Source organism: Molothrus ater, assembly GCF_012460135.2.
Source record: "Molothrus ater isolate BHLD 08-10-18 breed brown headed cowbird chromosome Z unlocalized genomic scaffold, BPBGC_Mater_1.1 matZ_random_MA35, whole genome shotgun sequence".
NCBI classification, from domain to species: domain Eukaryota; kingdom Metazoa; phylum Chordata; class Aves; order Passeriformes; family Icteridae; genus Molothrus; species Molothrus ater.
The window spans coordinates 4,096,094-4,110,700 of record NW_023416471.2 but is presented as its reverse complement, the minus strand read 5'-3'; the positions used below and the strand labels follow the sequence as shown (position 1 = coordinate 4,110,700).

The 14,607-nt window shown below is 39.6% G+C and overlaps 1 protein-coding gene across 1 annotated transcript in view; it reads right to left on the bottom strand.

Annotated features, from left to right (window-relative positions):
* The window catches only part of CAMK4 (calcium/calmodulin dependent protein kinase IV), a 140,110-nt gene that overhangs the window by 10,041 nt on the left and 115,462 nt on the right, over positions 1-14,607 (bottom strand). The window contains exons 6-8 of the mRNA XM_036403680.2: positions 5,924-6,014; positions 4,048-4,122; positions 257-332 (exon numbers count right to left, since the gene is read on the bottom strand). Coding sequence (XP_036259573.1) covers positions 257-332; positions 4,048-4,122; positions 5,924-6,014 — 242 coding nt within the window. The remainder of the gene's footprint in view (positions 1-256; positions 333-4,047; positions 4,123-5,923; positions 6,015-14,607) is intronic.

The window sequence follows — 14,607 nt, the reverse complement described above, 5'->3', positions numbered from 1 at the left end:
TTGTTCTATACTCATTCACATTAGTAGCATGATTCTGCACAGGTCTTGCTGTTGTTCAGGAAGAAGTGTTATAGTTATCAAATATTTAGACTGACTGTTTTGCCATGTTCCTCTAGGATTTGACTTACTTCAGTAAGGTTAGGAATACAATAAGTAAAGTTCAGGATCTTGTCTTTTCCAACACCACAGTCCATATTGTAATGATATCCTGTGGATGCTAAAAAGTGAACTTCTCTTTGTCAACATTTGCACTTACAGGATGTAGGTGATAATCCCCAGGGACCACATGTCCACCTCAGGGCCATAGGCACATCCCCGTAGTATCTCTGGTGCTGCAGAGGACAAAACACTTGTCAATAACACAACACTTGCGTGAGGAAATAATAGCTACAAAATCAATCAAACTCCATGCACAGTTGTGTCTGTTATAAAAAATTAGGACTGCCCATTTAAGCCCTTAATTAGACAAATTATTCCCTTCACAGAATACAAAACAAGAGAAGTCATGTCCAAGCAGAGCCAGAATGAAATGAGAAGTGTACTTTGGTTTCAAATTGTATTTTATGTTTGTGGAAGGAACCACAGAAAGCTACAGCAGTGCTGGAGCTGCAATGTGACCAATAAGGTGGTGCTTTAACTTCAGTATTTTACTTAGTGTTTTTATAAATACATCAATTGTATTAATACAATTGTACAAATAAGTTACACAATTTGAAGACAACAGATATTTCGTGTCTGTGGATCAGAAAGGAGAGTAAGCAAATGCAAAGGTAATAGGCTTCCCGTGTGGATAATTGGGGTTGGATATCTGGAGTTAGGGTCCGAAGGAGATCATAATGGTCTATAAGGCGCATCTAAAAAGTCTCTATTGCATTAATGTTTGCACATGTACATGTAGGCACACACACATGTATAAATATAAATATATAAATAAATAAATAATTATATATAAATATACATATACACACATATATATATATGTATATACATTGGGAAGAAGGGACAGGCAACTCAGGAAGAGTACAATGATGTTACTGGTGATGTAAAGAAAAAATTAGAAAGGTGAAAGTTCAAAAGGAACTCAATCTGGCCACTGCTGTGAAAGATAATAGAAAGTGTTTTTATAAATACATCAACAACAAAAATGGGGCCAATGAAAATCTCCATCCTTGATTGGATGCAGAGGCAAACACTGGAACCAAGGCTGAGGAAAAGGCTCAGATGCCTTCTTTGCCTCAGACCTCAACAGTAAGGCCTGATTATCCTCAGGGAACCAGCCCCAGCTGGCAGACAGGGACAGAGAGCAGAACAGACCCTGTGCAGTCCAGGAGGAGGGAGGCAGTGACCTGCTGAGCCACTGAGACATTCACAAGTCCATGGAACCAGGTGGGATTCATCCAAGGGTGCTGAGGGAGCTGGAGAAGGAGCTTGCCAAGCTGCTCTGCCTCACTGATCATCAATCCTATCTAACTGGGAAGGTCCCAGATGATTTGGAGGTTGGCTAATGTGATGTCCATCCACAAGAAGGGCAGGAAAATGGATGCAGGGAAGTACAGGCCTGTGAGCCAGACCGTGGTGCCAGGGAAGATGATGGAGAAGATCATTTTGGATGCAATCACATGGCAAATACAGTGCAGGGGATCAAGCATAGCCAGCAGGGGTTTGGGAATGGCACATCCTGCCTGACCAACCTGATCGCCTTTCATGAGCAGATGACCTGCCCAGTGCTGGGACCAGTCCTGTTTTGCATCTTTATCCTGGTCTGGATGAGGGGATCGAGGGTATCCTCAGTCAGTTTACAAAGGACACCAAGTCAGGTGGGGATTTGTAAAGTTATACAGAGGGATGTGGAAGGTTGGATCCATGAGACAAGGCCAGAGGCATGAGTTTCAATGAGATTGAATGTCAGCCCTGCCTTGGGACACGATAACCTCCTTCAGTGCTACAGGCTGGGGGCAGAGTGGCTGGAAAACTGCTCAGCAGGAAAAGACCTGGGTGTGCTGGTTGACAGTGGCTGAACACGAGCCAGCTGTGCCCAGGTGGCCAAGAAGGCAGAGGGCATCCTGGCCTGTGTCAGCAACAGTGGGGCAGTAACCATCCCCCCCTGTACTGGGCACCAGTGAGGTCACACATCAAATTTTGTGTCCAATTTGGGGCCCCTTACAACTAGGAGGGCCTTGAGGGGCTGGAGCCTGTCCAGAGAAGGGCAAAGAAATTGGTGAAGGTATAGAGAAAAAATCCAAAGAAGAGCAGCTGAAGGAAGTGTGAGTGTTCAGCCTGGAGAAGAGGAGACTCAGGGAGTCTCTGCAACCACTTGGGTGGAGGTTGTAGTGGGGTGAGAGTTGGCTTCCACTCCCATGTAACCATGATAGGTCAAGAGAAAATGGCTCAAGCTTCACTAGGGCAAGTTCAGATTGGACATTAAGCAGGATTTTCTCACAGGAAGGGTGGTTAAGCATTGAAAGAGGCTGCCAAGGGAGATGGTAGAGTCATCATCCCTGGAGACGTTCAAGAAAAAACTGGACGTGGCCCTTAGTGAGCATGGTGGCATGCAGTCAAAGGTTGGACTTAACAATCTTGGAGGTCTTTTCCAACCTTAACCTTAGAGTCATCATCCTTGGAGGTGTTCAAGAAAAAGTGGACATAGCCCTTAGTGAGCATGGTGCTATGCAGTCAAAGTTTGGACTTAAGTCTTGGAAGCCTTTCCAACCTTAATGGTTCTATGAGACTATTTACTTGGCACTTCATTTAGGCTTTATTTTTGATATTCTGTTTTAACTGGAAGGAAAGACAGACCATTTCAGGCAGTTGGTTCTGCTGCTGTGAGGAGCAGACGGAAAGGCCAGGCAGTTTTGGGGGATTCCAGCTCTGCAGCAGTAAAGAGGAGTCAATGTCTGCCTAAGCAGCTTGACAGGCACAGCTTGAGGACCCTGGTTGCCCTGGATCTGTGAGGCACATGGGATGACTGCCACATTTCTGGAGCACAGTGGGCTGGCTGTACCTACGAACATCAATGCAATCTCTTCCCTTCCCACACTATACTTGCACAGCCATGAACAGAAGGGCTTTTAGTATTTTTTTAAGATTTCCAGAAGTTTGCTTTTGGTGAATGGATTTGTCTGACAGAATTGCGTTAGTTTAGATGTTGCCTGTAACAGACTGATCATGAATCACTGCTTTGCACTGGCTTGATTTTTTGTGTTACTCTCAGAAATCACTTATGCTCTTCTTGTTAAGTTCACTGAAGGTATGGCATTGCAGTAAACTAAGTTCTCTGTGATCATCTTCTTGCCTTCAGTCCTCTGCATCAATCTGTACATCCCAAGGACAATAGATTGTCAAGTCTTGATGCCAAAGTGTTCAGAATCGAGTATGTGTTTTTGTTGCTGTGTCCTTTCTGGAGAAGCTACTGTTAGATGGGTGGGCAGGATGTGGGAGCTGGCAGCCCGGAACCATCAATTATTCATAGTTTAATTTGGCATTTAAACAGTATTTCTCCTGGGTTTCCTCCAATTCTGGAAAGTAATGCTTGAATGTTTTCCGGTCACCAGGACTTCTGCACAGTTAGTTAACTTGAATTGTAAATCAAGGATTGAAATAGGCACATAACTACAGGCATAGAGCTCTTTTCTTCCCTTCCCTACAGAAATATTCAGCTTCAATCCTTCCTACCCAGTCGACACAACTCTAGAGCTCTTCTACAGGAATAAGCCTTATCCTGTTTTTAAGCACTAACCACTAACTATGGATGTGTGGCATTGGTACTATAATTTCACAAGAGAAGACAACCAGAACATTAACAGCTAATATGTGAAAACATTTTATGAAACTAACTGGACTGGAGTTAGGTGCTGCTCTGAAGCAGACTTGGCCTGTGTGTGTGCTTTGCAGGCAATGTCATACAAGATAATGGACAGTGACAATGTCACCTGAATTGCATTATCAGTTGCTCTACGAGGTAAGAGAGTGATCTCACATCTTCTGCAGTGCCCTCTTGCCTTTGAATCTACAGTCATAAAAGCAAATATAAGTAACAAAACAACATACCACAGTACCCTGGAGTTCCACAAACTGTCTTCATGGTCACATGATCTTCCACAATCTTGGAAAGTCCAAAGTCAGCTGTTAAGATGGTTTGGGAATATTAATGTTCTTACTCCCTGTAATAGTGTGGGGTTTTATGTTGTATATGCAATTAAACAAACATTTATACATTAAATGAATGGTATTGACATTTCCATAAGTAAGCATTGATTTAATGAATCTACTCATGCTGCAATCCAGAGGCAAAATTTCCTGTACAAATGAGTATTCCTGGCTCTTGCTTGACAGAAATGTAGCTTGTATTTTATTCTGAAAACTACACAAAGCCAGTGCAGTGGGAGGCCTAAGGGCATACAAGCAGAGATTCAAAAATATATTCTAGGTATATATTCAGTTTCCACTCTATGTGTAATCCAATAAAATTATCAGAACTATTTTGGGTTGCTTTTTTAGTCAAGGGTCAAAGTGTGCAGTCTCTGCAAGACAAAATCTCAACAGTATTTTGATAGAAGGCTTTTAGAGGCATAAAGATGGTGACAGAAGAAGTATTGATCATCCTTTCTCCAATGTTCCACCCTGAATTATCATTCACAGAGTGAGGGCCTTTGTGACAATACACACTGTACTTGCATGACTTCATAAAAGTAACAAAAATTGAAGTGTTCACAACACTTTTTTCACCAAAAATAAACTGAGCTTATTCAAATTGACTTATTCTTAGATAATGAAAATCAGCTTTGTCTTAAAAGTGCAAAATAAAGGACTTGATTTTGTTTTGTAAGACTGAATATAAAAGGGAATGTTCTAACTCCAACTCAAGATCAGGATAAAAATAGGTCCCTTTTTCCTAAATGGCTATCCTTTTTGCATTATAATTTATCTAATTAGAAATACAGTTTACTTTTATAAACACAGCCACTCATTGTAAATTGAATTTCAATTTAAACAGGGCAATAACCTTATCAAAAAGATGAAGAATCATGGCATTTAGGAAATGTTTCAAAAGCCCTACACACTCTGGATGGTATTGCATTAAATTATCAAGTTTAGAGCCTTTCCAGGAAAGATTAGAAGTAGGATAAGATATAAAGTACCATCACCCTGAGAGCCAAGACGTTCTTAGAAATTTATACAAAATTGCTTGAGGCCACTTCATGGAAATTTGGATCCAGAAAACCATTATGATCACCAGCCTGATGAACGTGGAAACACTCCTAAGGGAGCACCACGTAGTATTTTCAAACTCAGAAGGGTTGCACAGATGATCCTTGTTGCTCAAGCAAAAAACTAGGCATGCCCAACATTTTTGGAGGTCATACCCCTTGGAAGTGTCTGCCATCTACAGCAGAATTGGCACAATAGATTCTTGATCAGGAGAGCCTTGCTCCTCCTTGCCCCCTCTTTGGGGCTGACCATACTTCAGAGAGTTTCCCTGTGCTCTTTGCAAAGATCTCTGCATCTCCCTCAAACCTGCCCTTAAAACAGAAGTCAGCCTTGCTCAGTTTGCCTTCTGCCACTTATCTGCACATTTTTATTTTCACACCAGTGTGTCTTTCCTCTTAAGGTACCAGTTTAAAAGAAAAAAAGGGGCATAGAAGTGGTGCACAGACCTTTATGCTGTTCTCATGATTCTTCTTGTTCCCAGTGCTTTAATCTCTGCTATGTTCCACACAATTTTGGCAATGAATGCTCTAAGCAAGCATCTAGTTTTGCATTGGTTTTGAAACCATCATTAACAGCTGTGCTGCTGAAGTAACATGCTGTTCATTAAGCACTGGCTTCAAATAGGGTGATCATGAGGTGCACATACTCCAAACATCAGTTAGCACATACTACTGATGCAAAGGCATCAGGGAAGCAGACATTTAATGCTGCTCACCAATTTTTAATGGTGCATCTGGTGCTGGTGTTGCATAGAGTAGATTTTCTGGCTTCAGGTCTCGATGCACAATCCCATTTGCATGCAGATACTAAGAAAGAGAAAATCAAAGCACGTAAGTGAGAATGGTCAAGCATGAGTTGACATCTTTCTAATTCTCTATAGCAGCAGATTAATATTTTCTCTGTGTGTGAAACAGAGTTACTTCACTAATTTTCAGCAGCTCTTTTCTCTGCAAACTTGCTCAGCATAGGATCCTTGGATTCATGCTGTAATCTGTAATGAATAGGAAAATAAAATTTGGGAAGGTAAAGATAACATCATGTTCATTTGGGAACAAAAACATGTCAGAAAGTATCCTTGAATTTTAATACAGCAGTAGCTCCTAAGAAGCCATCTGATAGATGATGAGATGCCAAAGTCTGGCTCAGAGGAAGGTAGTTTCTGCACATTATAACATTCTCAGAGATAGGAAAATGGCCATGTAACTATTAAACAATTAAATACATGTATTTGAGTAGAAAGGATGCAGTAGTTGTCCTGGGTCAACTACAATTCTTAGGGTCCCTTGGTGCAGATTTTCTACAAGTTTTAAAACCACTCAACGGGAAAGTTCCAAAAATCCATCTGTCTTGCCAAAGGACATGCAAATCCACTCACTATTGAATTCCTGCCATGCACTAATGGAAAGAAAAATTTCTAGAACGTATGGCTTCCACTTATACTGCTATGGATAGAAATAGAAAAAATATAATATACAATATACTGATAGACAAAATGGATAAACTAGTGAGAGAAAATCTGTATTGCTCGTTGATAAAATATTCACACAAAACTCTGAAATCTTAGAAGAGAATTGCTGAAAGGTAGAATCACATTATCTTATTCAAAAGTCTCCTGTTATACATTTTAGTAGTATCTCTCTCAGCTGTGTTTTCACTACCAAAAAACCCTAGTCTCTGTGTATATTTATCCAGGAAATGACAAATGGTTGAATATTCACCTAGACAATACAGCTATAGTAATGTACACTTGAGTTAGCATCTGAGGTGAATTCTTGACTGTGTATCTCCTATAAATTGCCAGTGATTAAACAACATTAAGAAGGAATACATTGCTCTGTCCTTTGGCATTGTTTTAGTGACACTGTGTGTTTTTCACAAGTGTTTTTTCTCACAGTCCAATAAGTGTTCTTTATTGACTTTCTCTGCAATCCTAAAGCCATAGGATTTGTCATGATGTGGCTTTTAGAGATCAGCCAAAGACTCTCACCTTACTTCACAGAGAAATTTAAATGTTTGTTCCATCTGTTTTCCACAGTGAGCTAACTAATCAATTATTCAAGGTAAAAACAGCCAACAACATATGGAAACAGATGGATAGTACACTGCTACATCATGTAATGTAGCCACAAAGTGGATTATGTAGCCACATCTGCATGCCTGTAAACAATCATGTCCACCCTCCATAAAAATATATCTTCATCATGCCAGACATAACTGTAGCAAAGATGCTCCCACAGCAGAGCAGTGATGTGTTTGACATGCAGAGGTGACACCAAAAGCCATCAGACTGGAGTGGACAGAAAAAGATGTCTGAACTAATCTGTGTTCATGTGCTGAAAATCAGTTTAGCTACCTCTAAGGAGTGAGAAGGATCAAACATTTCATGATCTGATGGAAAACAGACACTGCCAATTCATCTGCATAGAAAGTCCTTGACCAAATTTGTGCAGAGGAATGTTCCAGCCAAGTTTGCAGTCTTTTAGCAGGTCCTTTTTACCACGTGCACATAATCCTAAAAACATTTTATGCTGTGAGGCTGAAAACATAGAAATTTTCTTTTCTTTCCAGAAACACATTTTTGTGGGAGGGAATTTTGGGAAAAACTTTAGGAGAAGCTGTTCAACTTTTCCTCCCTTTTAAGTCATAAAATGGTTCGTGGGGCTCCTTCTCAGACACAGAACCATAATTGAGAACATTTGCTAACCACTCCTGTGCCTGATGACTGACTGACTTTTTAACTAATTGAACTTGGAGTGTAAACTGGTTTTTTTGTTACAAATTTACAAAACCTCAGGTAGGAAATTTCTTTCCCCTGTCCAAACCACCATTTGTATAAAACTTACACATAGCGGTGCCCAACAAATGAAAATTGCCTCAATAACTTAACCCATGCCTTTCAAAGATTGTCACTACAGTAATCTGAGCTCTCTCTCTCATGTGCCCTCATCACAACACCTGCACCTATTCCCTCTTCACCATACCTCCCCTATATTCCCAGCATCTAATCCAGAATTCCTGCCCAGACGTAGTAACTCCTCTGTCATCTCTTTGCAGCCCACATAAATCCTGCCATTGTTACACCCTAAAATCAGTCCTTGCTGCTCTTTCCTCTCTCATCCTTTGTTTCTCTTGCTTGACTTCATACTTGGACTGGGACAAGACGTGTAAGGCCAGGGACGCCTCATGCTGCCAGGTCCTGGCTTTAACAGCTACTGTTCTCAGCTTGTATTTTCATAATACATCAAATTTTTTGGAGTATTGCCAATAGGGTCAACAGCTTTGTTGTGAACTAGCAGACAGAAGGACAACATGGATAAAAACCCCAAAACCAACCCAACAAAAAAACCCCAGTGGTTTTATGGACATGGATGTCCCATTCTTTATGGAAGTATTATTTAGGCTTGTGGATCCCTAGGTGTCTGAGGGGATAGATAGCTGGTTGTACTTCTGTACAAGGTGTCTGCCTCCAAACAGCCTTGGTAATGGTCTCTAGCAGATGCAGTGACCTCCTGTCCTCCAGCCTGGGCCACCTGTCACTCACTGAGAGCATTTCCAGCTCCACAACCCTCTTGCAACACTGTCCCTTCTCAGCACTGCTCCCTTAGTTAGTAGATACCCTGGGACTGACCTATTTCCAAATTTTCATCAGTCCCATTCTCCCTGTGTAGTGTTAGAGCTCCAGGCAGTATTGAAGGAATACCAATTGGTCTTGTAGAAATATGAACAGTATGAGCTAAAGGATCTTGGTTTAGAAACAGATTTAGTTAAATTAGCATAATCCACTTTGTATAACACTTATCTCAATTTATATGTGCTTTATTTTGATTGCTCTCGCTTTATTTCTCATATACTGATTTTAATGAAAGTTATGTTCCTTTGCATAACTTCAAAGACTTTCCTAGTTTGTAGTATAGAGTTGGGCATTGTGCATTTCCACTGTTAGACAGGTGCTCTACTAATTATATGTTATGTCTCTTAATGACTAAGTTATATGATCAAATGAGAGGATCTGGGCCCAGGTATCATGCAAGAACTCACTTTACAAACCTAGGCATTACTGATTTACATCATTTTTCCCACATAAAATATATGGATAAGATTTGGAAAATAGTTTATATCTGTGGCTGGATGTAGAGTTTGCAAATGTATAGCACTGCAGGACACTTTAACAGGGCATGCACATTAAAATGTGATCATGATGCGGTACTCTCACTGTAGCTAAAATATTCAGTTTTCCCTTTCTTCAGATTTTCAATAGAGAATGCCAGCCAATAAAAAATCACAAAGACTTCTCAGGTAATCTGGGAGAAAAGTTTTATAACAAAATTTAGTAGCACAGTCTTATTACTCTTGGGTAAACTTTGAGGTCAGACTCATCATGACACTATGTTGTACTGAGTTTGATATACAGGTGCTTCTCTGCAGGACCTGCTTAAAAATGAAGACAGCCTTCATCTCAGCCTTTACTCCTGGGGTACACAACAGGAATTCATGACTGAGCAACTTCCATGACTCTAACTATGACTGCAACAGAAAGACTTTTTTTCTTTTTTTTTTCTTTCCCTCTAAGCTTTTTTCCCAAAAAGCTCTCACTCTGATGCATGAAAGTTTCTTTTGGTCTTTGTTTTGTTGTTTAATAATTCAGGCATCTATCTAACTTGAAAGATTCTATGACAAAAGGACAAATATAAACTGCTTAACACTCTGGCCCTATCCCTTAATTTTATTTATGGCACCCATTACACAGAACTGTAGAAAAGTAGGGCTGTAATGAACCTGAATGATCTATTCCTCTCTATGCTCCTTGGCAGCATCAATTACACCTACAACAGTTGTTTGTTCAATTTATTCCTGCAGGCCTCTGCTATTAGAGACTTTAGAATTTCCCCAAGCAATTTATTGCAGGGCTGTGCTTTTCTGACTGTTACAAAGTACTTCCCTGCAACTCACCTGAATTTTGACTAGAGCAGATGAAGCCCATTGCTTTGTTTCCTATGTATGGAAGAGGCAGAAAGTAGATTATGTCCTTGTTTTGCAAGAGCCTTTTGAATGCTTGTTATCATGCACGCAATTATTCTTCTCTCTCAGATTGCAGGACTTTTGTTTGGTCAGTCTTTTCTAGACTTGTGGTCATTCTTGTTTTCTCCTACAGGAAAGTGTCAGCTTGCACTAATGTGTTGAAAATGCAAAAATGCATTCCAGTAGTTGTGGCCTGACAAATTTTGTAAAATGTATTAATAAATGTATTTGTCATTAATTTCCAACATATGCCACTCCTGTCTGCCTGTTGATCCAGTGTAACCTTCAAGCCCTTTCTCTTTTTTTCCACTGCCCTGACTGAACAAAAAGGGCATTGAATTTTAGCAATATTATTTTATTCCTAATCCTACTCTGCAACATATTTGCAGCTTTCTCCAATTTTATGGTGTATAGAATTTTTTTAAGTGGATCTTCTATTCTATCATATGAGGTTAGCAACAAAAAACACTAGAAAAGCAGAGCAGGCAAGGTTTCTCCTGAACTTCCACTTTTGCTCTTCTGATACACATTCTCTCAGTAGAGACAACCAGTCTCTAACCAGCTTAAAGCCACATAACCTTGATAATATTTTAATAATTTATTGTAAAACTGTCAGATGAGTCAAGTACTGAAAGCTTCATTTATGTCAAGATTGATTTGGCATGGCCTGATCTGAACAAAATCCTGCCTTCCTGGTGTCCTCCATTCCTTGTTATTCCCCAGGTGTCCCATATTCTTTTCTTCATTATTTACTTCAAATTTCTGGGGGGAGTGAAGTCAATTCCTTCCTTCTTCCTCTAGAAGTGAGTACTGAATATATCTGCTTCACTGCCCAGCCGATACTGGATGTGAGTGTTATCTATTACATCTATTTTAGGCTTAAAATCTTGCTCTTTAAAGATTGTACCATGCAGGTCACTGGGTGCAAAGAATTTTAAAAAAATCTAAATTATTTGAATACATTCTGAAGTTAATTTTTAGTAATTTTTCTTATTGTAGGCTCATCCTTTACAGCTTATTCACTGCTATTAAATGTGCTAGACATCTGAGTATAGCTCAACACTTATGGAAACTAGCAGGAAAAAAAAAGACAGAAACAGTGCTTCCTTCTAGACATCTTTCAATAGGTCTCCTTCACCTGTAGCACTTATGGGGAGGATTGAACTCACTACCCCTCTTGTCTCATTCTAGATTCTTTCTCATTTTCTGCCTTGGCCTTCCTGGCTTCAGCCTTTGAATTCCTGCTGTTATTCAAAGCCAGGCATGAAGACCCTGACCGGTTCACTGCTTCCACCTGTGTCAGTGTTTAACTCCAGGATGGGCTCTTTCTGAGCAGTGATCTTCATTCGAGGACTGATGATGGCAGATTTCTGTGTGCATTAGCAGTGGGGAGAAGTCTGTTGTCTGATGTGGCTGGTGCAGTGATTTCATTACAGCAATTTCTGTCCAGGATGCTGATAATGTGACAGCCATGATCATGAATACCAGATTCACTCATGTTTTCAAAAGGAAAATTTCCACCAGTTTCATTGCTGGATAGAATATATTTAGGACTCGCATGTTGACTTTATTACAAAACCAGGACAGTAAGGTTTTAAACCAAAGCCAACATTGGACATTTTCTGCTATAAATGCAGTCATTACATGCATAAGGAACTGAAATCAGGGACTTTTTTTGCTCTCTTTTCAGGAATGTCTAGACTTATAATTAAGCTCGTTCTGTGGCCCTCACAAAAGCTGCACAGAAGAGTGTCATTGCATAATGAAAGCTACTGCACAGTAATTTGGTTTGATTACAGCCATATACTGCTTGAATAAGGCTTGGTGATTTTGCATCAGTTAAGAGGAAGCTTAAATAAATTTTCAATAAACTAGAAGGATATTGGGAAAAAACAATCCTGTTTTCTAGTCCTAGGAAGGTGAGTCAGCTCACCTTATACAGGTAGAATGGGAAAGCCAGTCTCCATCTATGTGGTGTCTAAAATCACCATTCAGCACAGACCTAACAGAGCACAGAGAAATATTCAAAATGCATCACTGAAAATGTACCTGGAATCCTACATTCTATGTTGGTGCAGACTTTAGAAAACAAGACACATGCAGCTTGGAGGAATTGAGAGATATCTAAAATGTTATAGTTAATGAGGACCTCTGCACTATTACAATCTCACGCGTGTATTAGCCAATTTGCAATTCACAGGTCCAACAAGTGCACAGAAGTTACAGATTGATAAGAGGATATGGTATGTGATCTGGAACTACTATAGGCTTATCCTAGGCCAAACCAGGCAGTTCTTCTGCATCTCAGTTTCTACATTTTTGAAACTGTTGAGGTATATAAGCTGCACAGATGTCAGAGTGAAACATGCCGAGGGAATGGGGACACATAATAATTTGTTTTTGAAATGGCGCTGCTACCAGTGAAATCTATGTAAAATTCCCCTACTTCAAAATTTTCAGACTTTATTTAAAATATATATAGTAATATGACAGCCTGTTCCTGTTCTATTTATCCCTTAGGCAGCACATAACTTTAAATGCAGAACAGGACATGAAATCCTATATGCTTTGGCTATGGAAATTGAATAGTTTTATTTGTGCGCATTATGGGAAAGTGCATTTATCTAACTCTGTTGCTTACATGGTAAAAAAATTGTTTAGGGTTAAGTTTTTTCTGTACAAAATAGAACAAAAGAATAGAAATATTTTTGAATATACAGGAATTGTTTTAGGAGGTCTTGCAGAGGTATATGTTAGAATTCCTGCTTAAAAAGCTTAAAAAAAAAGTCACCAAATAAAACCCACCATCAATGGTAATTTCAGAACCCAGCTCCACATGCATCAGCAAAGCTTCAGTAATAAAGTATGAGATCAAGTTACAGTTATATACACATCAATATCTCCTCTTTGCCACCTTTCCTTTCTGGTAGTCACACTGGTTTTGAGACTGAATAAACAGAGGTCCACTTCATCACCATAACAGATGAAACCACTATCAATTTATTTTCTGGATGTATTATTTCAGCAAGTTATGGAATTCAGTGTCTGGATCACAACAAAACAGAGACCTAGAAAGGTCACAAATAATGAAAGTTCCTCCAAACAGAGGAGCTGTTGCAGATTGCAGATTTCAGAAATCTGAGTCTTTGCACTTGTCCTCCTTTTACTGGCTGCTCTGGGAAATAGGAGTATGCCATTATGTTTGCTACTTGAGAAACTGACTTCCAAACATTTTCATAAAATATCCATTAACCTAGTCAGATTCATTTAACTGAACATTGTTTTAGTGGAACAAAGAATATTTGCCTTTGTATTTAGCATAAGTATGCACTAACACAACTAATTTGATTTATAATTTCAGATAATAAATCTTTGTATTATGAAAAAGAATGAAGAAATGCATCAGCATAGATGAATAAATCCAAATCTCATTATTTTCTTTGCTGATCTACGATATTCAGAGTTATGAGATAGGTCAGAAAGGAGGTTTTAAATTAAGCAGTTGGGTTATATAAAGTTTCAACTGCATTCCCCACAATTAATTTTCTTTTACATTTGGAAGCTTTTTTTTTTTTTTTAACATTCTAGCTTTTAGGAGAGTGAAGCAGCCTTAGGGATGACGACACTACACCAGGTGTGGTGACAGCAAACCATGTACAGTAATTTCTGTACAATCTGACATATGTAGGAGATGGTAAAACACACACCTTCCCACACAACTCCCAAATGAGCGGGCTTTGTGCAGAGAGCTGTCTGCAGTGGCATGAAATTCTCCTCTTAAGTTGTAAGTAGGCCACAGCATCAGAGTAGCTAGAAGAGCTTTGATATAGTGGCTTTTTCTCTACATCCATCCAGAACAGCCACCCACCTGCAGAATTCAGAGAAGAATTAACATACATTTAACATGTTGCTCACACAGCCACTCTGCTGAATTTTCTTTTTTTGTTGTTTTGGGGTGTTTTTATTGTTGTTGTTTGTTTGGTTTGTTGGTGTTTTTGTTTTTTTTTCTGTTCTGCAGGTCTTGGGTACAGAAGACAAAGATGATGCATCTTCTCCTGCAATTGCCAGACCCCTCATGTAGGAAAATCTTCCCACTGCAGTCTCCACACAGATTGGGCACCTTCCCAGTGCCTGCCCCTCTCCAGTTTCATAGGGAAAAGGTGAAGAATATATTTTGTTCTGGGAAAACTCAGTCGTTTATGGTGAAATTCAAAAGAGTCATTGTAATAAATGTAGGGTAATGCCACAAAATTGCAGTGGGCAGAGCTGAACAGCTGTGACTCGATCTGTCAGGCCTGCTGAGGTACAGTACACTACTTCATGAGGTGCAAAAAAAACCCAGGAGAGTTAAACTCCCCCCCCCAAACCAGCACCGTTCTT